Source organism: Anabas testudineus, chromosome 6 (genome assembly GCF_900324465.2).
Source record: "Anabas testudineus chromosome 6, fAnaTes1.2, whole genome shotgun sequence".
Taxonomy (NCBI): Eukaryota; Metazoa; Chordata; class Actinopteri; order Anabantiformes; family Anabantidae; genus Anabas; species Anabas testudineus.
This window is the reverse complement of record NC_046615.1, coordinates 21562901-21589351: the sequence shown is the minus strand read 5'-3', so window position 1 is coordinate 21589351 and position 26451 is coordinate 21562901. Positions and strand designations below refer to the sequence as shown.

Genomic DNA, 26451 nt, shown 5'->3' with positions numbered 1-26451 from the left:
GATGGCAAGAGACAACAAGAGACAACACAAACGATTGCTTGTCAGAAAAGTGTAATTTGGGGTTTTAGGCAACAAAGACCTAGTTATGGTGGAGAGCATCCACCCTGACGTCCTCTCTACCACTTTCACTTCTTTAGAAAACTGTCGACCACTTTCAGTATTGGAGCAAAAACGTGCCATAAAACATTATTATTTTCTTGTAAGCAAGCTGCACAAAAATTAATTTACAGCAAATGGTCGATAAAAGCAAACATCAGTATAACGAGTATGAAAAACGGAGGGAAGGCTAAAGCAAAAATATCTGCACCACATTACATTCTTTTCAATTAATGAGACTTCCCAGACTGCATTGCTGTGGACCTGTCGCCAATCCTTTTAAAACATTCCCTACACATTTTATTGGCACAATATGCCCATTAGTGCCTGATGTTTCCAGTACTTCAACTACGTCCAAGTTCTCCAACAGCTTAGATTGTAATATTTTAATGCACGCTTCATCAATAAATGTCAACTTGTAAATCTCATTAAAGTCATGGGATGCTGACAGTGTCCTCGTTCACTCAATTTAAAACAGACACAGTTTAAACAAACTGTTTAAACAAAACTCGGGATACAGAAGCCACAAAAAGCTCCTGGCAAATAATCGACAAGCTTCCTTTTCTCCCTTGAAAGTATCTGCAGCACAGGGAGCAGCTGAGGAACATTTCCCTTTGAGACAAATGCCTTGGCTGGGATTGACTTAGTAGACCATAATCAAAGAGAGACAGGTGAGACAGGAATGCTTTCAGGTTGAACAGCAGCACCAAACATTGCTGACATGCCTGTATCATGCTGCTCTTATGAAGGGAAGAGTCAGACTGCATCAATCCACGCATGGCACAGAACTTCAGATGCTTTCCTTTCTCACAGTTTTCCAGATTTTGGTGAAGGCACCTTTCGATCCACAGATGGTGCGACGCGCACTTTGACTCATTCAGTTACTGAGTCACTCATTCACTAAATTACACACATACACAATGGGAGGGAACAACTCCACAGTTCAAAGGGTTTTCATGTTAAATCGTTTTATGAATCCACATAGTGACCGTACATGCTTTATAGATTTTGTAGAAACGACGTTAGATATATTCTTGGAGCCGAGACAAAAGGCTTCTGTGGGAAATAACGTTGAACATGAATGGCAGAGCTAATTTATTCCTCACACTTGAACTATGGATATTAATGGATTCATGCCTCGTTCACTACTGACGCGCTGAAGCACTTTTGGAGTCCAGCTCTTCGTACTGCGGCTCGTCAGAGGGCGGCTCTTTGACTGCTTTTTACGCATCATTATAAATTCTTAGCTCCCTCCCTCCTCTGCTGTCCCGCTTCTCTGCTACGTGCCCTCAGTATCTGGATGTATTTGTAGATAGATGGGCTAGATGTCACACGCTACTAACACACAGGTTGCAAAGCTTGAAAGTTTTCACCTTTATTCATCTCGTTGTTTCGGGGGCTTTTTTTCTCCTCTGCTTGGATACTACTGACTTAGACGTTGGATATGTGCACACAGGATGATGACAGCCCCTTTCCTCCCCGTAGAAGTAAAATAAAATAGGCTTTCGCACACAGTGGATTTACTCCTGTCGTTCCATATGAAGAAGTCAAAAGTAAGTGGACGTATGTTTGCTTGTTGACTCTTTGCGCAGCGCGGCGCGGCACGTTTGTGCTGCTCTCGGTGACTCTGACTTAACCACAAAACCTTTTAGATTTGCCACGTTTTTTATCTAATGCTGCATGTTTAAGTTCAAGAAGAGTAAAACGGGGTTTGTTACCAGGATCTAAGAGGCAGCTGTAATGTGTGAAGGCTGTTCGGCAGCGCGTCCTTCACTGTGGCATTGCTCCGTTTCTTGCGGTGGCAATGTGCTAATCCTCCTTAACGTAGCGTTTCTAAAATGCCCCACTTGTCCAGAGTTTACACAGATTGTCCCACATCTACTTCCTTATGTCGTTGAAAGGCTAGAGATAGCAGTGTCTCCCTCATCAATAAGTTTTTACTTGCACCAAACTGTGCGCCTCTGGGACCTGGCCATGCCTTGCATAACTGTCGCGTATTTAGTTTTAACCCACAACGTGTTGCAGTGGTTATCAAGCAGGCAGAACAGGGAGATAATCTCCCCTCTCATCTTTTTTTGTGTTTATTTATGTGCGAAGAAGGTTGTCGGGTTGTCTCCGAGCTGTGGTCCTGGTGGGTGTGCTGCTGATCTTCGTCCAGTTCTCCAGGCGGCTGCAAATCATTACCTGAGAAATAAAGCTGGTGTTAATCTGGGGGAAGAAACACAAAGAAACTTCTGTTTGTGTTAGTGGACGTTTAACTGATATCATCCTGAAACGGATTATTATCATCTTAGATAATGGATCGATCTTAAGATGCCCAGTGGCTCCTGTCACTCATGATCCTGCACAGAGAGCCTGACACCCTAATCTGACATATGTTGGGTCAGTCTGAGACACGTCTGACCTAAAATATGGACACTTGTAAAGTATTAAGGTTCTGTTCATTTGAAATAGAAGTTACATGCACACATTAGTGAAGTCAAAGAAATTCAGTGTGTGTCTTTATTTTAACAGCAGCTCTCATTTCTGTGAATGTGGTGCAGCTGGTTCGACCCCATCAGGAGGTGAAACCCTAAAGGCAACAATGGTTTTAATGTGTTTTAAGTGAAAGCAGCATGTGCAGATCTCTATGAAAACTGGTTTACTTGGATTTAGTGTGTGTGTGTGTGTGTGTGTGTGAGCTGTGAGCATAAGAAGGTGTGTAAAGGCAGGTTTAACCTGAATTACATCCCTGAGGCTCTTTAGCCGAACCTGAGTATATCATGTTTTTGACAAATTTCTGCCTCATGCTAAATTAAATTAATGAAAGGTATGACAGAAAATTAATATTGATTAAACCGGGTCTTCGTGTTTGTGCACGTCTGGGAAGTCTTTGAAGTTTCCTGGAGGAAGGGTGGGCAGTTAATCTGTTAACCTGCTGTTAGTCATGTTCCGAGCCGAGTTTTCTTTTATGCTTATTTAATGAAATTATGGAGCGAGTCGTGCTGTGCGCCTGGCTGTAACAGACACCTTTCATCTTTTATTTACTGTCCTCGCCACAGCTCGTGGTTCCTTTCACTTTCATGACATGTAGGGAACATGCAGAAGATGTGTCCCAGCTTTCATAGTCGATGTCTGAATTGGGTTGTAAAAACGATGGGATGCACTGCTCTGAATGCCTTTCTCTCATATTTCTAGAATGCTTTACTGTCTTCTCACTGTGGTGTTTGTAATAAGAAACAGGAATTCAACAGTGTAGGCTGATGCTAATGAAGGTTGATTGTTCTCCATAGTGTAAAAACTGAATCCAGAATTTACAGATAAGCTATAGCACACAGGCTGTGACGATGAGTGTGTGTTTGTGCTGGAGAGAAAGTGACAGAGCTTGTCTGTACCTCCACACTTTCACGGAATATGTGGCTCCAGTAGGGTGCGCTAGTTTTCTGGAGCCTGCACAGTGTTTGATAGACACGTTGGCCAGGTCTTTGGGGTGTGTGTGTGTGTGTGTGTGAGGTTGTGAGAGACTCAACCCCTCTGTCCCTCCTGAACAGAGAGGGTGATATCTGAAAGTAATTCAGCACTATTCACTGGTAATTCAGCAGCGAGACAAGGAGTCAGATAAGTCGAGTGACATTTGAGATGCCTTTTCCTCATCTGCTTGTTCCTCGGGATCAGATTTCTCTTGTGATACGCAGCATGTTGATTCTTAACTCGCTGAGCTATTTACCTTGCTCACCTGCGGCAGGTGACGCAGAGCCGGAGTGTTTTCGTACAAGAATGAATTAGACACGCACATGGTCCAGCTGGAGTCTAACGTGGACTGTAAATTCACAGCCCAGCTGCTCACACAATGTAGACTCTAACTCTAACCTGCCGTAGATCTGCAGTATGTGTGTTTCTCCCTTTTTGATGTCGATTGTCTAGAGGTTTTAAATTGTGCAGAATAAAGAAATGATGGACTGCTTTGCATCAGTAGATTTATCATGTTGGATGTTCTAGGAAGCATACAGGAGGTGGGCGTCGTGGCAAGGAGGGAGGCCGATGTGTCAGAATTATATTCTTCATTAATCACAACTGAATGAATTACTTCAGGCACATTAGAGATAATAAAGAGATTCCACTAACTGTTAAAAAAAATGCAAACCACCATGCAGTGTCACGTAAGCTCAGCCATTAGATGGCAAGGATGGTGTTGTTGCTTCTGGAAGTGGAGCCGCTAACTCAGACATCATTGTATTTGATCTTGGTATTTCTCAGATTAATCATTTCTGTTGTTGAATTCGAACTTGCCTGAGGTGATTTGTGACATTTGACTGGAGCCAGGTGCAGAGGCAGAAAATTCCCTTGGATTCTAGCAGGTTACTGCCTTTTTGTGATTGTCAGCAGATATATCAGCAGCTCCCATCAGTGATGAATGCTCATTTGCCAGTGCTGCGTATCAGTTAGACTGTATGACTCATGTTGTGATCACAGCTTAAACCTGACTGCACATCTTTCCACAGTTTATCCACTTAGTGTTACATGATGTTGATGACTGCGTGTGTCAGCTTAATGTTTTAATGTGAGTTTAATTTAAAAAAAGTTTTAACTTCAAAGGTTTTTTTATTTGTTGCAACATGTATTTAAATGACATATAAATGTCTTGGATAATTTAATGTACATTTGCCTTTAATTTAGCTCAACATTTAAAACATCTAAATCATCAACACATCCTCATCAATCAATCTCGGTTTGCAATTTAAGTCCGATGAGTCTGAACATTGTTGGAAAAACCAGCTCCTCTGTTGTGCTGTTCGCTGCCATGTGCCAATCAAACTGTCGTTAATATCCAAGGTTATGTGTAACTGGTAAATTAAAATTAATTTGGCAGGACTATGCGAGTTGTTTTGATGTATTCTGGTTGTTGGAGTTGGAGTTTGAATGTTTCAGTGGCCTTTTTGATACACAGAGGACGAGGCTCCTCACGGCCGATGTTAGATTCGTGTCTCAACTCTTTCCTTCTGCCTCGTGCTATAAGGTGCAAACAAAAGTGCACAGGAGTTATTTTAAATTTATAAATTGGCCAATAATGTTTTTTGTTGGTCAACTTTATGAATGATAAGTCAAAGATGTGTGCAGTGGTGCAGTGTGGTCAGGCAGCTTCAAAAACCACTTGAGTAGACGGTGTCTGGCGAGGCGGCTCTGTTCTTTGAAGGATTCATTAACTGTCTTACAACCTACTGTTTACTTGCAGTACTTTGTAGACAGTACTATCATTTGTTTCAAAGTATTAAACATGGAAAAAAAATGTTTTTTCAGAACCAATTAAACACAGAGAATCCATAAAAGCAACAAAACAAATATGGTTTTGGTTAGAGGATTTTCTCCTGTCACAGAGCCCGAGTCTCATGTGCGAGCATTTGATGTTTTATTTTTGCAGCAAACAGCGTGCGGTTCCAGACCTGGAGAGAGGCCTGTCTGCAGTCTTTGGACTATGTGCCCAGGCTAATCTAAACCCTGCCCTGATCAGGGTGTGTCTTTGAGTGACATTATTTTGCCAGAGCTTTGCAAGCTGCACATACACGTACTTCAACAAACAATGGTGTTTAGCTTTGGGTGATGTCTGCAATATTTGAAATACGAGATGATCAAGTACTCATGTTAAAGACATCATCCGAAATGTCTCTGATGTGGTTAGGTGTATCAGAGGTTTCATAATATACCCATAAAATCAGACAGGAGCCAGAGGAGACACCAGAGGAATCTAAAAACAATGTTTTACAGTAGGTGCTACATGCTGAGATCTGTCTGAGGAATTCCTGCAGGTCAACTTGACACAAAACACTGAAACGATCACTTAGATCATTTCAAATTTCTACAAGATCTGGATTTGAGCTTGTTTGTCTACAGAAGGCACAGTGAGTGGGTGTGAATGTGAAAATTACTGGGGAAATCAGTGTCACATGGCTCCAGTACACGACCAGAGCCACACTGATGGGTCTCTGCTGTGGGTTGGCAGGAAGTGTGAACTAGAAGCCACAGTGAAACATTTGTCAGAGGCACTTAACACAGCAACCGCTCATTATCTCTCCATGTACCAGTAGTATATAAGATGAACTCTTTACTCCCCTATCTATCTATCTATGTCAGTACACTTCTCTTACCCACTCCTCTGTATTAAACCTGGGGCTTGTCTAAACAAGAATTTGATTGACTTACTGAAACATAGCAACCTTGGATTCCAGTATTGTCTTCTGCTGTAAATACAGAAAGTGGCATGAAATGTAATATGGATATGTCTTTTGTGGTTTCCGGTTTGTTCAAGAGACATAGGTGTGAAGTGTGAACCAGCTCTGGACCCTCAGGCCTCCTACATAACAATGCTGTATTCTCCTTTCACCTATGCATCTCACATTTCAAGTTATTTTAAATGTAGTTAGAAGGCTAATTCCACTCCTGTGGTTGGGAATGTTCCTCTGTACTCTTAGTCTTGTGAAATGTTCTAAAAATTCACTGGATCAACTCTAAAATCTATGGCAGTGAAGCAAAGTCAATAAAATCTGTTTTTATTGGGCTTTGAAAAGTTTGACATTTTGGAAATGCAAGTTTTCACAAAGTAGCCGCAAAATCTTTGGAAGCTATTTTTAGGGAGCTGTGGATTTAACCTTCACACACCCTGTTTGAAGTTGTAGAGGCTTACTTAAACCAAAATGTGGTGTTTGTGTGTGGTTTCACTGCTCTGCAGCAGCAGCAGCAGCAGCCCGCTGTCAGAGTAAGAGAAGATATGTTGGCTGCAGAAACGGATGACTTCTAGAGCAGAAAATGTTATATGGCTGATGGAGGATTGCATGTTTTCTGTGATGAATGTAATTAGCACACTCGTCATCCTATTATTTTGCTATACATGTATATTCAGGCTCTTGTAAATGCCTGAGGCCTGCATGGCAAGTTGCCTGAAAATCACATAAAGGCCCCATACGCATATTTTTACAAGCACCATCCTCCTAAGTGAATATTTCCAACCTCAGTGTACGTCTGACTCAGAGCAGTCACTGCTGGGGGCATTTAGATGAGTTTGATAATGATTACATGATACGTGTTCTCAGAAAACTTTTTTTTATTTGTGTTATAACCACATTTCTTAAAGCAGTTTTCCTGGTTTCGAGGTCTGTTTCATTTGACAGTGACATTATTTCTTCAGCTACTTTTCTGTTATAAGAAGAATTTTCCTTGACTGTTTTAATACTCCACATTCTGATGGTATTAACATTCAGTCATCTTTTCCATTAGTACAATCGAGTGTGCAGAAGTTAAAGGTCTTGTAACGTTGTAAGATATGATTATGTTTTCATTTTCTCAGTCTACAAAAACCTCTGTCAAGCACATGTTGTGAGGGTCTGTGAGCGAAACATTGTTCCACAACAATTGTGAACCACAGTCGAGCATATTTAGGAACAAGTCACAGGACCAAACATTCAAAGATTTATTTTAGCAGTTCAGTGTAAACATGCGATAAGACAAGGTAGAAGTTTAGCTGAGCTGTGGGAGAGAACTTGTGAAGGTATAAACCCTGCACAAAATCCTTAAGGGATTTTCATAGCGAGAACTTTACAACCTAATCTTCTTCCTTGTTGGCCAAGCCAAATTCCCCTCCTGCAGTTACTGCATATTAACCAGATCCGTCCTTGCAGTTTTGTGTTGACACAGTAACTGATGTGGTAATGTAAAGAGCCAGTGAGGGGATCAGAAAATAGATCCTTTCCTGTCCAAGAATAACAACACAGAGCAGAGTCGTTAAATGCATTTCGTCTTCATCCTGCTGTTTTTAAATTTGTTCTCAGATCACATTTCCTGTGAGACAGCAGGGGGACAACTTAATTAGTAGTTTAAGTTGACACATCCTCCAAAGAGGCAGGGATGTATCTGGGTTAACTAATGGATTTTACATGTGGATCCTGATCTGTAGCACAGTAAATCATATATACAGCTGAAAAACTGTGAATTTTACAGCAAAAAGCAGTTTTCTGTCCAGTAATTCAACATAATGAGAGCTGTAATTCTTCAGTCACACCTTGAGACTCCCACCTACCATGTCTTAAAGACTGTAATTTGATTTAGCTACTGGTCCATCTGTTGTCTGATCATGTCAGTCTCACACACCTGATTTAGTTTTCCTCTCTGTTTCCTTATCTACAGTACATGTTGTTTGTATTTTCACCATTTAAACCCCTCATTATCTTTAGCTCTATTACACAGACATCACAGCAAGCCGTATTTTGAATTCACCTTCAATAAGACATTCATTAATGTTTCACTTTATATTTTATTATTATGTTTTGCATGTTGGGTTTTTTTTTTAAATCCAACCCACAGTATAAAGGACAGGCTAATACTGACCTTATTAAGTGGATCAGGCACTGAATGCACATTAATTACATGTTTTCAGAAATATAATTTTAATATGGACTGTTTCTGTAATAACAGAACAACAGTTATTTTATCTTCGTCATCAAAGCAGTGGTATTTGATCCATTCTCTAAAGCCAGAGTTTAGATGTTTGCTGGTAGCTGTTAAGTAAAAGCTGAGGAATCTTTCCCGAAAGCCTTAGAACCAGCTCAACAGTGTTTACGGTTGCTCGGCATTTCTGTTGGTGTTGGCACAAACTTGATGTTGACAGTTCAACAGCTTCCACTGGTATATTTAAAGTAGATGACAATCTGAAAGGTTCTGAATAGGTCACCTATACTGTGTTATTCTTTCTAATACACAATAGTCACCGTGTTGATCCAGAGATAATCGTAAAGCTTAATTTGTGCCAAGAATCACCCAGGACTTGCCAGACGCAGACTTCCTCTTAAGTGCCTGCACAACCAGTCTGATTCTGCACAACTCAGCGTAATGGTCTTGCTCCGCTCTATTACCTTGAAGTCTATTTTATTGGTGCCAGCAGCTGTAAGTGCACATGAGGAGACAGCAGCAGACTGAATGGTAGATGATAATTTGATTCATGCATGAAGTAAGGGTGTTCAAGTCGCTCGAATATCTGGTACGCCTCCACTTTTTGTGTCGAGGCATTTCTTATTTAAACCTCTTGAAAACAACATTAACATGTCATATTTTAATATGTAATCAAGGAAATGGATTGTGGTGAACTCCAGCTTTGTTCTTGGTAATGTTTGACTCAATACAAGCTCAACACAAAAGTCTAACAAGCTTTTAATAACATATTCTTATCTTTATGTTTTCTATGAGGCTTCCATTCTATGCAGATTATCTATCTGTTATGCAGTTATTTGTTTATTTCATGTTAACTATTGATGTGACTATGACTAAGTTCCTTTCTAGTGACCCATGACCCAGCATTCTTTGACAGTGTGATGTGGGAGACAAACAGACTTTTCTAGTCTGTAAACTGTGTGAAAGAAAATGTTGGAACCATGTACAAAGTAGTTCAATAATATAAACAGCATCATAGACCAAAAATAAAAAGCTGTATTATAAACCTTTGAATTCTTAAAGGGATTGCTTGTGGCTGGGAACCAAAAGGGAAAGTTAGATACTAACAGTTTATCTTTCATATTGTTTTGTATCTGAAGGATTCTCCTAAAAACCAGCCACAGTCCAAACTCTGAATGAGACATTCATTTGAAACCCCCGGTTAGCCGTAGCCTGGATAAGCTCTAGAACAGCTGGACAACAACAGCAGCCTGGTATTTTCATTACACAGCCTTTCTCATCTCCCTGTTTTAATCCTCATTATGAAACATGGGGACTAACATCACATGGTAAAATTCAAAACGGTGATCTCAGCAAAAGATTAGGATAAAATATCCATCTCTGACAAAACAGGCTGCATGTTGCCATGGTGGACTAATGTCATGCAAGGTCCTCTGTTGTGCTTTTATGAGATTATGTGGTTAAGAGGGCCACAAGGCCGGCGGTCTGGAGAGCCTGTTCAGCTAATGATGCCTTGGGTTCAAAGTAGTGGTGGAAAATGTGTAGGGTAATCATCCTCGGCACGAATATGGTGATGGAGAGCAGGCTCACAGGCCTCGAGAGCTGTAATCCACCTGACAATGACGGACAAGAGTGCTTTAGTTTAGGGTTGCACCTGACTGTGGAGCACTTTCACTCTGCTATCAGCTGGTTCTGCTGCTGAAGAAGCAAAAGTGGTTGATTTGCTGTATTTTGAACAGAAGCCTGATTTTCAGTGTTCCAGAGAACTATGGACTATTTTCAGCTTGGGGAATAATGGTATTCCCTCTCAGTACTGCTGTGACTTTAGTCTCTCAGGGTCACTCACAGAGTGTTAAGGAAACATTGAAATGAGTGAGTTGAAGTCATCTCCCTTTTCCAACTGAAGTCTATTGTTTATTGATGTTTGGCCCAAACAGAGTCCATGAGCATTTTTAGAACTTGTAGAAACAAGATCTGTTTGTTTTAGCAAGAGTTTTATTTAATCAGGATGTTTTCCCATCTGTTTTGTTGTTGAAATAAGACAGAATGTGATGTGATAGGAATTACTGGTGCATTATGCATCTTGTTTTGTTGTTTTATCACAGTAAGCTTTAAGTGCTCATTTAAAATACCCTGATGATATGTAAGTTGAACAGTTTTAGAAATGTCCAAACCCTTGATTGTCAGCATGTGAATGCCAAGATTGAGCAATCAGTCATTGAGCTGCATTGCACAGATCCAGTAACTTTGGCCAAGTTTAAACTAAGCAAAATAATGAGACATCCACTTTATGCAAAATGAAAATGTTATTATAGCACCATCAACACAAGCAACCACGCCAGGGGGTGTTTGAATGCTTTCTTTTATTTTCCTATCTCATGCTTGGTGGGAATATTTTTCTATAAATATTGCTTTTGCAGTTGTACTTTAGCTAATAACTTACTGCAGCAACACACAACATTCACCCATTTAAGCAACACCAGTATGACAAATGATTATTACAGTGTCACACAAGCATTATAACTTTTGCATGATCATAGTCATACCCCAGATGCTGGGGTAATGCACAAAGTGACTTTTACAAGGGATTCATATCTAGTGAGAGGAATGGAGGCACGTTTAGTAACCACAGCCTTTTGGAAAAGCAGTAAACACTACAAATACTTTGAGACAAACTTTATTACATTTTCAGCCATAACCTTTAGTCTATTATCCCTGTTCCACAGTTCATTAACTAGCAAGAACACTGTCATAGCCTGAAGCTCATTGGGCAGCCAATTATGGTATTTTCCAGTCCATTTGTATGTTTTAATTAAGTGAAATAAGTGCTTACCAGCCAAGTGCAATACATGTTAATTTAATAGCAACTAGCCAAGTGTGCAGACCTTACAGAGTATAAATATACAAAAAATGGTATAGAAAACCCAACAATCCCATTTGAGCAAGCTTTAGGCAACAGTGGAGAAGAAAAACTCCCTTTAGAGGAAGAAACCTCCAGCAGAACCAGGCTCATAGTGGGCGGCCATCTGCCTCGACCGGTTGGGGTGAGTGGAAAGAGAAGAGAGAAAAGAACAGCAGGCAATAAAGACAACAACAAGCAGCAATAACATTGGGCAGGTCAACTGGATTCTGGAGATGTACAGCTCCAGGTCGAGGATACCTGCAGAAAAGTACAGAGAGAGGAGGAAACACAACTACAGGAGAGAGAAGACACAAAGTTAATGACATGAAATGGTGGACTTGCATTGATATAAGAGAAAGGAGAGAGGAGTTATATGGAATCGCAATGGTCAATTGTATGGAATCACATAATATTTTTCTAGTTGCTCATTTCTTTGTGCAGCAACAAAAAAAAAAACATAGCTTGATCCTTCTTGATAGATTAACTTGTCTTGTAGTTGTGTTGGATTTCAACTGATCAATACATGTATGAAGTATCTCTCATATGATAAATTTACATGCTGGGTGTGTAACACAAAAACATGCTTAGAGTTCATCATCTGAGCTCAGTGTGTCTCCTGTAGCTCTGCAGCTACCCTCACTGTCGGCCTTTATTTTATTATTATTATTAATTTGGGATTATTTTTTCCTCGTGTTTGTACACCAGGTTCAGAGATGTTAGTTGCAGCCAGATAAACCCCCTGACATCTTGCACAAATTTTAAAACTTCCCATCCAAGCAGTGTCAGCTTTTCCTTCGGACGTTTCCAATTTAGCATCAGACTCATGCTACCTCTTTACATTTGTACAGTTGTAACAGTTACTTCACCAGATTTTCAGACATTGCTACACTTTCAGTCTGTTCACACGTTTAACGTCAAATGTGAGTAGGCAGTAGTGTCAATCAAATTGTTAAATCCACTGAAGAGGCAATATTTTTATTAATCTGTCAACATCTCAGAAACGTATGAGTGGTTTCTCATGACACCACAGCTCACTCTGGAGCAAAGAAATAATTATCCTTGATGATGGCAATTCGGATCTGGGATTCCTGCCACTAGGCTGCATTTTTAAAAGTTAATGACATAATCAATCATTAAATCAATCAATTACATAATCAGATTTTACTCCCTTAGTCATGAAAGATAATATTCTGTCATGTTTGAATAATACATCAAGGTAGAAAAACATTCAATCTAATCCTAACCCTTTTTCAGCACCCACAAAGGCCTTTCTTAGTATCATGTAATGGAAAACTAGAAGAGCTTTGGAGAGTCCAGACTTATATCAGTGACACACAAGTAGAAATTGATGTGAAGGTCTGAAGGCAGAAATGTCAGACCTGGACCACAATCAAAACTGAACGTGTTGCTCCGTTCCCCATGACACATGTGCCCACCATAGTTTGTATAAGTTTGTTCATGTGTTAGACTTCACAACTCGCTCCAGTGAGATGCGATCTTCCCACTTGTGGCTCAGCTGGCTTGTTTTATGGGTTGTGAAGCTGTCCTATAAAGACCCGAGGAATGGCGGGCAATATTGCCGTCAACACTCACACACCACATCCTGCTGTGTGTACTGTTCGCTTGGCCCCTCTCGCACTCACAAAAAGCCACGGGGATTACTTTTAAAAGAATAATAACAGCAAATAACTATTAATGGCAAATGTGAGCTCTGCTAACCAGTCACATCTGCTTTCCTTACAGCATGAAGAGTGCAGATGTGCACCCGACAGTCCAACCCTGTACAGCCATCTGGACACTTCTTAAAACTTGATTGGCAAAAAGAAATCTCATATTTGTTCATGTGTAATGAACAGGAACAAATCGTAGGTTAGTCTAGTTTGTCCCTAGATCAGACTTTCGTGACAGGTCTTTCCTGTGTTGGTATCATCTGTGTCTCATGATGACAGGACTTTGGACAAACTAGAATTTCTTTCTTTCATTCATAGCATGTCTGTTTGACATGACGCCATTATCTGCCACCACATTTTTAACCCTGTGAATCGTTCTTAGAAACCTTGCAGGCAATTTTTAAATGACGGTTTGAGGTGAAACTTACCCACATACTTTAAAGATGACAATGATCTTATTGTTGATACTTGCATTTTGTAAATCACTTCCTTTATTTATTTTTATTTATTAATTTTTTTGCTGAGCAAATATCAAGTTTTATGTTGCTGAATAACTTGGCAACTTGGAAAATCCCCGCTAGTAGTTGTACCTTTGATTGAATTCAGTGTTATTATCTTGCTAATCTCTCTTAAAAAATTCTTCATCATCTTTATCATCAGATGACAAAGAATTTTATTATTGGGGATGATAAAGATGTTTAAAACAAATCGTTTTAGTGAGCAACAGAAGCGAGGCAGAACTTAATTACATCTACCATTTACATGGTGCTTTTCCTTCGGCCTTTCCTGCTGTTGATGGATCATTGTTCCATTCTCTTCCTGTTGTGGCTCTGTTTGACAAATATATAGAAACAGAAGGAACGTGGGAGGCAGAGTCTGCCTTGAAGATTGGAAAATGACTGCTCCGAATCGCCAAACTGCCAGAGATAATGTCGACAGCAAAAGTATGAATGTGTGCGACTGTGAATGAGAACAAAAAGTTTCTGCAACAGAACAAGCATTTGCTTAAATAAACTATAGGAAAAAATCTTGTTGTACTGGTACCTGATGATTAGACATGGCTCGGCTCACTATGATCTTTTTATCCCTCTGACTTAGTCCCATTTGTGAAACACTCTAAAGCTTTATTGACCAAAGAGGAGGTTCACTTTCAAGGTTGCTGAATTGTTTTGGGTTGGGCTTTGACTGGCCCTAATCTCCATTAAGAGGGCAATTGTGGCTTTATTGCATAATATGGTTAGATTGGCACAGAGAAGAGGTAGGTCAGCCAAATGAATGGCAACTGTTAAGGTAGGGTAAGTGAGTAAAGTCAGAGTCCTGCAATGAAACCGTCACAAAAAACTTAATTTGTTAAGGTAAGCTTAAAGGTCCTGTGGAGTTTCCTTCTAAACAAAAGTTATGTTCACATGCAGCGCTTCTTACTCCAAGGCATTGTGTGCATATCCCTGAGGTCTAACAAACATGCTGAGTGCCTTTCCTTTCTTGTTTGCAAAGCTGATATCATATACCTCCTTTTCCATCTTTACCAACCCAGCAACTACTGGGAAAAGTTACTTTTGACTACATAGACTTTCGATTAAACATAAACATGCCAACTGAATTTCACTGTTTCTATCAATATCAATGGTTTTGTAGACCGCACATAGACTTGGCAAATTACAAAATGGCAACAAAAACAAAGCTTTCATGTTTTTAACTACATGTTCTGTCACTGAGGAAAGGTGTTTTTGACAGACTCACGTTATCTATACACTGATATGAGTTGGTGATGGGAGAAAATGTATCCGATTACCCCAAACTGCAAACGCAGATCTCAGCTTCAACGGAAACCTGATATTTGGTATCATATGATTTGATCATTTCATAACCAACAACTGTTCAAACATGACCGTTATTCAGCTTTTAGAGGATTTACTTTCTCACAGCAGTAAAACTCAGAGGAGAGCCAGCTTCATGATGCAACCTGAAGATTAGGTCATCGAAGGTCTGAAAAGGGCTGATTGATTTAAGACAGTCATGTACTAAAGCCTCTGTTTACTTCAAGTATAATCCTTCTTTCACTCTTAAGTTGTATCTTGATTGTTTTGAAAATCTAACTATACAACTGGTATTGATAATTAGTATTGGATTGCCAGCGTTGGCTTTAGCACCACTGCGACTCTTAACAAGAATAATAGATGGATGGATTATATTTGTTGAGTCTGTGTCTATTCTTTGTCATTCATGCGAGGTTATCTGGAAGTTGTTTTGTTACAGAGAAGTCCAGGAGCCATGACTGAAGTTTATTGTTCTATTCAGTGAAACAAAAAGGGGCACTGCCACCAAACTGAACAACATGATCTGAAATATTTTTTATTAAAAACACACTGAATTCAAGTCTGAACAGACTTCAGTCCAGAGAAGCAATTAAATCTCACAGTTCGAAATTTCTGAGTAAAATCTAATACGCATTTTTCAAGGAAAGCATTTACCAGAATAAGAACAGTGCCCGCTGTAGATAATAAAGTGCATGATGGTTAAATTCTATTAAGTTGATTTGGTTTCATAGTGCTGGCTGTCACAGTGACTTTCTGAATGGAATAAAACCATTGTTAATTTTATTAATAACCTTTTTTTTTTACTGTGAGTCGTATTTACTGTAAATAGGCATATTGTCTCTGGACTGGGAAATCCAAAACCTCTGTTGGTTTTACGTCAGCAAGAAACAAACATTTGAGACATTATTTTATGTAAATAGCTCCTAATCAAGTATCTCACAAACCACATTTTCAGTAGCCCCCACCCCAGAAGAGTTTCATTGACCTGCATACATTTTAGATCAAACTCAATGTGATGCTGATTACAGTGGGTTTCATTACTCCTGTGCTCCTATTTCACATGTTGTTTCTTTTATTATTCATCATGTGTAAAACTAGCTTGACTAATTATGAAAATGTCTTGTGTTTACCTTTTGACCTGCAGATTTGGATACACGTCTGTGTCCATTTACTGCTGTTCATCACTCTTGGGGTACATTCAAGTATATTAGACGTCAACCCAGTGACAGATGACATCTCTAGACTCGCTGTTTTGGTAAGAACAACACTGTAATTTAATTTGAAATGAATTTTATATGATTCCACTGTCACTGCCGTGCTGGACTATCACTTTACAATACAGTGAGTAACTCACATACAGTGATGTTTGAAAGTTTGTGAATCCCTGAGAATTTTCTCTACTGCCACCACCATAGATGGGATAGGATAAGGTTCTTAAAGTTGCCTGACCCAACTCTTCTTATTCCAGGCAGTTGTCACATGTCTCATGTGTTAACAGAACATTTTTTCCATTAGCTTTCTGGCTTATCCGCATTTCCTTGAACAACCTTGTCAACACTGATATTAGCCGCTGCAGGAAAGGCCTCTGATTTCATAGATGTCCCTGACTTCCACACTACTCATTCTTGGTGTAACATTTGTTGGAACCATGACAAACATCTACCAACCTGTGTTGTCAAGATTAGACCTAGATTTCTGAACTTTAAATAAGTCAATCTCACACCTGATGGAAACACCAGACTTTAATTTTCCTTTAAAATAGACCAATAATCCAGATGACAAAGGTCTTTATTATCAGGGAAGGCCTCGAGGTTCACATACTTTTGCCATAAACAACTAAGATTGGATCATTTTACTTAGTAAATAAATGTACAAGTGCAATTGCTTCTTCAATTTGTGTATCTGGAACCCGTGGGCTACAGTTACATGTATACAGTTCTGTTTTGTAAGGTCTTAAACCTTAAGCGAGTGCCTTGAGCTTGAGATTCTGTTGTGAGTTGGCACTCTACAAATAAAATCGAGTTGAATTGGAGTAGGACGTGTGGAAATCTGATCATGTTTATGAGGCAGTGCCATTAAATTTGTGCATAGAAGCAAGACAATAAAACAACTTTCATAATTTGTTTAGATATGGTTAGTCAGGACAAGCAAATAACTGCATCAACATTTTCTTTCACATTAGTCCAAACTTCTGGCTTCCTGCCACCGCTAAACTAAATTTGGCAGGATATGCAATGCTATAATTAAAATTCTTTCCAAAATCCTGGCCCTACATGCTGTTTAACCAAAGACAAAGGTCAAATAGTGGGATAGAAGGCAAACTTTCAATTCCATGTTATAGTTCATATGGTTGCTGCCTTAAGGATGTGTTTTGTCTGTAATTTAATGTTTTGTTTTGTTTTTTATTTTCACAGAGACAAAATATTCCTAAAGATTACAAAATTCCTGTACATTACATTCCAAAAGAAGAGGTAAGATATCACAGGCAATAATAAAGTGATTGTGAATGATTGTGAATATTATTAGACTTTGGTTTTTATGCTCTCCTCTTTTTCTTCTAGGGTGGGATGTGCTGGGTAACTTTAAATGTCTTCTACTTGGAGAAGAGTTTAGACGATTTAGCAGCTAAGTTTGGAAACATTTCATCCAACAAAAAAGATATTAGCATATTCATCCAAATGCTCCAAGAACTACGGATCAACATGGGGTCACTGGTAAGGAAACTTTACAGGTTTTTAGCATTGATTGTAATGTTTAAATCTGAAATCCATACATAGTAAGTCTTTATGGCAGCAAGAGGTAACTTCAATTACGTTTAAACAACAAAATAGACAGATTATGACTATGACCGGATTAAGATTTGAAACTAGTTTGGATGACAGATGTTAATCAACTCTTACTTCATTACACATGTGTAACATGTTTATTAGAGGCCATTCTTTTCATTCATGTAGTTCAGCTTTAAATAATTCCAAACTTTCCTTTGGTTTTTTTATGTCTTTGCAGGACGAAATAATGATGGATTATGAGTGCCACTATAGGCAAGAGAGGTGGCAGACAGCAAGATATTTTGACTTTGTCAAAGACTTCCTTATAGCTGCACAGAATAGAAACTATTCAGATGACTGTGAACCTCCTACCTGCCCCACAACACCATACATAGTAATAACAGACGGTATGTATTATTTCATATGGTATTACAACATGACCTACTTTTTGTTCTTGTTTGGTGGCATTTAATAAGCAGAATCAATCATATTGTTTCACTTTATTGAGAAAAGAAAGTTGAAAGCTGTTTGATTCCATATGAAACAAAAATGCACAAAATTCACCACAGATCGTTTTTATTTCTCATTTTTGGGTTTAATTGTTTGTGAACACAGCCATTGTTTGCAGCGAGTATTTTTATGGTTTTAGCAACAGGTTTTGTTGCTCAGCTTTTGGTGACTGCAGCCTTGGAGACCATGTTGATACCAGTTTTGTTGCTGGCACTGTTATTAGCTGCAGGTGTAAAGGGCAATTTAGTCGTTTTAGTCAGAAACAGCTTCATGTTATTTTTATTTCCTAAACATTTTACTGCTGCTTGGCAAGTTTTAGTTTTTATTTTGTTGCAGTTCAAACAAAATTTCCAGCTTTACTAGTAAAGCTGATCCTATCTCTGTGTGCTCAGCACTGGTTGAAAGTCCTGTCAAATCGACTGGGTAGACGTTTCTAAGAGGGGCACTTACCCCTCTTAGAAACTTCTACGTTTACTTATCAGCCACCAGGTGCTTTTAATATTGGCCACTCTGACTCTGACTGATGTGCAGCTATGCAGCCTCACACGCAGCAAGCTGCAATGCACTGCGTTAAATTTTTCCCATGTTGAACCCCTGTCTAGCACAACATTAACACCATGTGGTGGCATTAATGTTGTGGTACCATGTGATATGATTCTTCTCTGTTGTGATAGCATTGACTGAGACGAGCCTATGGGCTCTGAAAGCTAAAAATGTACATACAGTGAAACAAAAATAAGACACAGCTGTGACTTTTGCCTGTTATAGAGAAAAGCTTTGACATAAAATGTTTGATCTGTTTGATCTTGTACTGCGGTTTTCTCATGCGAAAACCACAGCACAGTGACTTAAAATATTTCTATCCCTGCAATGAACTGCCTGCTGTGCACTTAGGTTCATCTCGGGTGTGATGCCTCAACTAGAGTTTTTCCTGTAAATAATAAACTCACTGCTCAGTACATTAACAGCCTAATATTCAATAGTGGGTTTGGTGATAATCAGTTCAAGATTTACTGTGGGACTATGAGTCCTCCAAAGCCTCTCTAAAATGCAGGTTTTATTAAGGTACATGTAGGAACCTCATTGTCACTGTCAGTTTTTTTCTGTAGAGTAAAGTGGTACCTATAAAAATGTTTATGTCATGCATGGATTATCCATAGTAACCAGAACATTGTTTCTGGGTAGACACATCACTGTGAAGTTGTCCGAAAGTTGTTTGTCATTGCTTTTAGCACTACAATCAAATTTCTCTCCACTACTGCCATATTTGCGTGGCAGATGTAAAGTCTTACATGTGGATATGTCCAAACCTCAGCTAATTATTCCCAATTATCTGTATGGCTCCAGACCGCCAGTGATAAGTTAGAAAGTATGCATTTTTATTGTTTGGTTTAAGTGTTTTATTGTCCCCACATTTTCTGAGCTCGTCTACAGATTCAAACCAGCAACATTCCAGACACAAGCTCACTTCTGGTTGTAAAACCGCTGCCACCCTTTTGTGAACAGCTTCTATTTAGGACAGATCTCTTGTGGCCGTTTTGAGAAGCTTTTAATCCAGCAACTATTATTTCTTCACAAGAACTCTGTGAGATAAAAACTGAAAACGGTCTCAGTGCTTAGACAGCCCATTGAGACACGGCTGAGTCACAGGACTGAGGGAAGATGTCCCCTGGTAGCGCATGTGAAAAGGAAGAAAAGGGCCGAAACCTGATTGTGTACGTGTTGATTACAGAGCAGTCTTCCCAAGCGTTTGGCTTTTCTCTGCCAGAGTGGTCGGATCACATCTTTTGTGTGTGTGTGAGGGGAGGTAAAAAAGGCGGCGTTGAAGTAACGTTTTAGCACCTGACAATGACATTTTTTCATCACACTCCACCCTTTTCCCTCTTTTTCATCTGTTATCTCATTTTTGCTTGTCTCCTCTCATAATTCTGAACTCACCAGTCCATCTCATCAGTGTTTTTTTTGTTTTGTTTTTCGCCCCCAGGACCAACCACTCCCACCCCCACCTGTCAGACAGGCTGCAGTGCACGTAAGTTTGTAATTCTCAGTGTTTCTGAGAAAACGAGTGTCATGTGTGATTGAGTTTCAAAATCAGTCCATCTGGTGTGTCAAAGCGGCAGCTTTTGTCTACTGCACTATTTGTCTAAATTCTAGAGCATGTCGGCTCAATTCCCCAAGCTGCTGTCACGCTATTGTGAAATTCAAATTTCTTATCATATCTTAATTCGGATGTTTGCCTGTTGTAAAACCTTTTTACTGTACCTACCTTTGTGAGACTATTGCAAAGTGCTGCAATTTCAGTATAGCTGAGAGAATGTGGCTTATTACACTGAGCATGAGCGTGAAAAGGAGCCAAAATAATATGATTCATGTTGGTTTTTTGTGGGTATCTGGTGTCATGTCTATGTTGCCATAGATAGATTACAGGAACATGGTACCCCTACCCACAAAAATGTGGTTTGTGGTTATTCTCTTGGATGTCTGAGCTTCACTGTGTAGGATGATAAATGTGTTTGACATCAGGCTGTTTTCACATTCGCCTGCTGAAGGGTTTTCTGTGGTTAAGTTACAGTGATGCTTCAAAGTTTGTGAACCCTTTACAATGTTCTCTGATTGTACATAAATGTGACCTCAAGCATGATCCAAGTCCTAAAACTAGATCAAGGGAATCAGATTAAATAAATGATATGTATTAATTTATTGTGGAAAATTATTTAATCCTAAATATTGGCTTGTAGCAACACTATGTGAACTTTAACTGTCAAATAACAATGTCAGTTAAAAATGGCTTCAAACTGTTTATTAGCTCTGTACGGCAGCTTTGGGGGATTTTCACCTATTCCTCCTTAAAGAACAGCTTTAACTTAGAACTGTTACTTAGTGCATTTCTACAGGCTTAACCCCTTAAACTCTAGGTTTAAATTTCTAGGATTTTCTGCTTTAACCACTCTTTGGTAGAACGACAGGAGCTTTTAGGTCTTGCTGCATATTTTAGCTTTAGTTGAGCTTCAGTTCACGGATGGATACCTTCACATTTTCCTGTAGACTTTGTTATCCTGGTCCAGAGGCAGCAAAGCAGGCCCGTATCATGACACTGCCACCACCATGTTTCAGAAATGGGTAATAGTTCTTATGCTGGAATGCAGTGTTGCTTATCACCAAACCTACTGCTTGTCATTCAAGCCAAAAAGTTCTACTCTGCTCTACTACTGTCATCCATTGATTAATTTCAACACTTGACTCTATTTTCCCCTCTCAATCAATAGATAGTCCTAAATATTCTCTTGCTTTTGCTGCACATTTGTGTATTTTACTACTATAAAACTATAGGGCAGTGTTTTTTTTTTTGTTTGTTTTTTGTTTACCTTTATCAAGTTTTAGGACTTGTGAGGTAACGGGAATACAATTTTTTATTTATAGAGCACATTTCATTACAGAGAAACTCAATGTGCATTTTAATGAATAGACATAAAAACGTCACAAGATGAAAATGAACAAATACAAATAAGCCAAATGCACAAACATAAATGTTCAAATACATATACTGTACTTACACAAGCATATATGGAACAGACACAAATTACTAAACATATTAGAGTATTTTTTTCTTTAGCTATACATGGAGGGATTTTGGAGGCAAATCTGTAATGCCTCATATTGCAAGTCAGTGATTTACTTTGAAGTTTATAATCAGCACTTGAAGCACACATGGGTGGCTTGACATCTTGTTTGTTCGCCAACATCTGAATGTCATCAGTTGACTGTGTAATAAAAACAAAGCACAATGTTTTCAATAAACAGAGAAAAAACTATGGGTTGCAGATGGTCTTTAATAGTCATTATCATCTGAAAACAGCTTTATCATGTTCAGAAAAAAAAGTCATTATTGTAATATAGACATTAGAGTCTATATTACAATACAAGTCTAACATCTAACATGTCTGGGTCACATCCATGTTTAACTAGGAGTAACTGACTTAACTTTTTATGTCAAAGTCTCTTTTTGAAAGTTATAATTTGTTACTAACAGTTCTTCTTTTTCTTTTTAGACCAAGATCTAGATCTAGAACCTAGAATCCTGTCTGACATGATGGAGAGGAGCCTTCTTTCCTTACTCTTCATTCCACTCCTAGCCTTCGTATTCCTGCTTGTCTGGAAGGTGAGGTGACCTTTGACCCATGGTGCCTAACTTGTTAACTTCCTGAGGCACTCTGGAGATATGATTGTTTCTTTGTGGCCTGTTTTACTGTTGGGAGATAGCACTTTGTTCAGTGGAATTTATGACCGCCGGCGTCTACCTTTCATGTCGGGTGAGATCAGCTGAAAGGGTAAAATTAGCATTAAAAATGATTTCCTTCCTCAAAAACAGGTCCGATCACGGGGGAACCAGGAGGATTTCCAACAGAATCCTGAAGAAGGTGGAACAGAAGCTACTGCTCCTCCACTAGATGCTGAAATATCAGAAAAGTGAGCTGCTTTTATCTCCTTAATGTGTGATGCCTGTTCACACTTTAATCTGCAGACAGTGAGAGACTCAGACTGTTTACAAGGTCAAATTGATTGAACTTTAGTCAGAGTCAGATGTCTCAGAGCACACTAAGCAGATCCTAAACATTCGTCATATTATTATTATTCCTTCTCAATTACAGAATCAAGTTGAATGTCATTGAAACAGTGTAATGTCCCCCCTCCACTCGATGTTCTTCAGAGTAATTGGTGAGTTTTTTCATCTTACATTAAGTTTAATAAAGAAATCATTGTTTGAGTCCTCATTTAACACTGACCTCTAAACTCCTCTCACCACACAGGGCTCTACTGTTCTCCTGTTGGTGTCCAGAGGTGATGAAAAACAAATATGAAGCTGAATTCCATAGTTCGATCTCAGACGTGAAAGGCCTGTTTTTGACTGCTCTCCAGACTCACAATGGCTGGTTAAACCACATCTGCTACTATATGGATACGCTTGCCTTTCTTGTAAGACTGCATTAACCCCATGCTTCTGAATAAGACTGACATTTTAGCAGAGAGAACCCCTCACCACCACCACCACCACCACTACACCTACCTGCCCGTACCAGACTTCCACTGGATTCTCTGGCTCCTGCGAGTTGTGCATCAGCACCTGCTGTATCATGAACTCTTTGGGGGAAACTTTGTTCCTCGTCAGCATCGTTGCTACAGTCTGCCTGTGTTTTTGAACCCATCAGTTCATCGTCTTCAAACAGCAAAGCAGAGAGTGACTGACACTGTATGAACTGAGGCATGAATTTACTACCTCCGTTGACCCTTATGTTAACCACAACCTCAACAGCTTTGCAGTTTCCTCTCAGTCCGGGGTTTCCCAAAGAATATATTGTTAAGCATTTTAGTTCCAAAGTGTAGTAAAACTTTGTCTGCTTTAGCTATGTACCCACGGGGGTGTGTGATGTATTTATTTATTGGTGGTGGCACTGAGCTGCTGCTGTTGATACAACTGAAATGTTTTAAGTGATCATTTAAGAGCACCTTTCCTAATGGGTCATATTTAAAGAACAATCTGTATACAAACACATCTTAAACCCAAAAACGCGTTCCTGAACAAGTGACATTTCCTTGTATTATATTGTTGTTGTTGCTATATATGACTCGGGTGATTTAGGTCGTGTGAGTGGATGATATGGAAGAAAAAAAACACATAAATACAAAATATGCTGCTCTTACCAACTTAAATTTAGACCATTGAAATCTGCAATGACATACTGTTAAGTATGAGGGACGATTTCTGACATTTGACCAACAGTCAATGTCAGACTCACGTACAGCAAAAACAAAATGGGCCTCCCACACTAAATGTTAGCTAAACAATGCCTTTATTTTCTACCTACCTGGCATTTATACTTCCAAAGCCGAAACTGTTACAGGAAAGACGTTTGACAGTCAAACTACCGTGAAAGAAAAAGTCAGTCGCTAAATTTGTAAAAGTAATATAAAAGGTTTGTAAAAAAGAGATAGGATTTACTATACTTACGCTATATATCGTTTGTAAATCCAAGTTTGAAATAAAAATATGAGTTCATGGCTGTTCATTCACTGACCATATGTACTCGCAAATCAAACCCGTGAGCTTAGACCATTCAATCACAGGGTTGAATCTGTTCCTAGTGACGCTGCCTTTGCCCAGGATCAGCGTTGTGCTTGCATCATTAAACCAATTATAGACAATCTCACAAAGCTACTTTTATCAGGATTCAAATGCTAACGAAATGCTCAAGGATAAAACCGCTGTTAATAAAATTTACAGACAAGCATCTTAGTTATTTTCAGTCCACAAAGCTCGCCACATGGGAATGCCACGCAGTCCTAAATGTCTATTTTGCCTTAAAGTTGCGCCATAATACTCTGTCAAAGGAAGTGCACTGTCACCTCCTTCGCATATTGAACTCTGTAGCACTGTGTTACTGGTGTAACTTTCACAAAAAATATTTTTTTAAAGAAACAGTGAGTTTCAGAGTTTCTCCCTGGTATACAAAGATCCATGTGAAGGGCAGGCAATCCAAGCAGCTGACAGTGAGGTTATCTACTGCGGAAGCCCTCTGGACTATTCCATTAGTGTTTGGTGCCCTCCCTGTCTGCTCTCTTTCACACAAAGTCATATCTGAGTTCAGAGCTGCGGGTTCTCAGTGATAACAGATCTTATCAGAGCTGTGAGGAGACCGGCAGCTGGTTATAAAACTGCTATGGAGGGGGCCGACTTCCCACGAAGCCGCGCCCAAGCACAGACTAAAGTTGACCAGTGATGCCTCAAAGGCGTTAAAATGGCCATGAGGATGATTAAGGACAATCAGTAAAGAGGTGGAGTGTGAACAGGGGCACGCTGGATGGGACCTTTTCCATCCAGCCGCCCTATTACTCGACAGTGACAGAAGTGACAGGACACAAGCATATGTTTCTGTATCTAGTCGGAGTATTTCTATCATGCTTGTGGTTTCACATTGTACCATTTTTCTTTCCTTGGTTTGGTGCCTTTTTTTGATTAGTGTGATTGACTGTGTGTACATGTCAGAAGCCTGTCCATGTTTCAGTGTGGTAGCAGAAAGTAGTGAGGATATGACAGGGCAGAGTAGAATACTCTCAACAGTTATGATCTCTAACCTTTTTTTTTTTTAATAAACCTTGACAGATTATTTAGTTAACCTGTGTCCAGTTCTGATTTGGAGGACAGTTTTCCGGAAACTCAGTACTTCAGTATGTGAAAGCTCTTACTGATCGAAACTGCAGCGGTTGTGACATTTCTGTCCACACGTTACATTTTAGCCTTTGTAACCATTAGGAAAAAATTCAACTGGTAATTCTGGTTGTTTCATGTGTATTTGGGACTTTACGTTGGGAATTTCTCTCATAGGAGACACGAGTACATTGTACAAAATTGAATCCATGTTTGAAAAAAGTATACCACATTGGTGTTCTTATAGTTCAGAGCAACAGTACCTTTGGTGTGGTTAAGTATTGTTTGTTGTGTTGAACTGCAAGATAATTTTATTCATTCAAAAATGCATCTTTGAGGAGCACTCCACGTGTTAGAGCAAATATTCCACTTTGGTGTTCATGTAGTCCACAGCGGCAGTACTTTAAGTGGGAAAATCTGAAATTAGTGGTGTTGTAAAGTACTGTTATTTTAAAGCTTTTAGCCAGTTATCTCCACTCAAATGTGCATTTTTGAACATTATTGGAACAAACTACAGCAGTTTAGACCTGAGACTTTCTCTTGAATCATCTTTAGGTTTCGCTTCTCTACAGTATTCTGACAGACACAGGCTAGTCTAGCCACAAACACAAAGGTATACTATGTCAAAAGTTTCTTTTTTTACATAGTCTACAAATATCATGAGCTGCAACAGGTCTAAGCTGTGAACAAAAATAAAAAATAAACAACATGGTCTCCCATTTTCCTGTCTATGCAAGAGCCACAAACAGTCTCTGTGTCTGATGTATGGAAGCCAGAAACAAAGCCGTTTCATGCACTGGCCAATAGAATGGCTGCCCTTAAATACTGTTCCTGTGTGGGTTGTTGTGTAATCCTGAACAGTGCTTTCGGGCTCGAGTGATCCAATCCATCCCACTTCAGTGAATGAATCCAATGGCTCTGGGCAGGAAATAAGTCTGGGTGCCAAAAAGCAAATGTAATTATTGCCCGGTTGGTAATCTGGGTGAAAACTCTACTGTATTCTGTATTTTTGTATAAATGTAAACAAACATATATGAGATATGAATAAAGTCCACGTATTCAACTGTTA

At 39.3% G+C, this 26451-nt stretch overlaps 1 protein-coding gene across 1 annotated transcript; it reads left to right on the top strand.

Annotated features, from left to right (window-relative positions):
- The first annotated feature begins 1352 nt into the window (after positions 1-1352).
- On the top strand, positions 1353-26451 carry kitlga (kit ligand a). The gene is made up of 10 exons (XM_026365145.1): positions 1353-1649; positions 16045-16155; positions 17315-17371; positions 17462-17614; positions 17907-18075; positions 20163-20207; positions 22228-22337; positions 22548-22645; positions 22828-22894; positions 22987-26451. The coding sequence occupies exons 1-9, from the start codon at positions 1635-1637 to the stop codon at positions 22856-22858; spliced, it is 789 nt and encodes a 262-aa protein (XP_026220930.1). The 5' UTR covers positions 1353-1634; the 3' UTR covers positions 22859-22894; positions 22987-26451.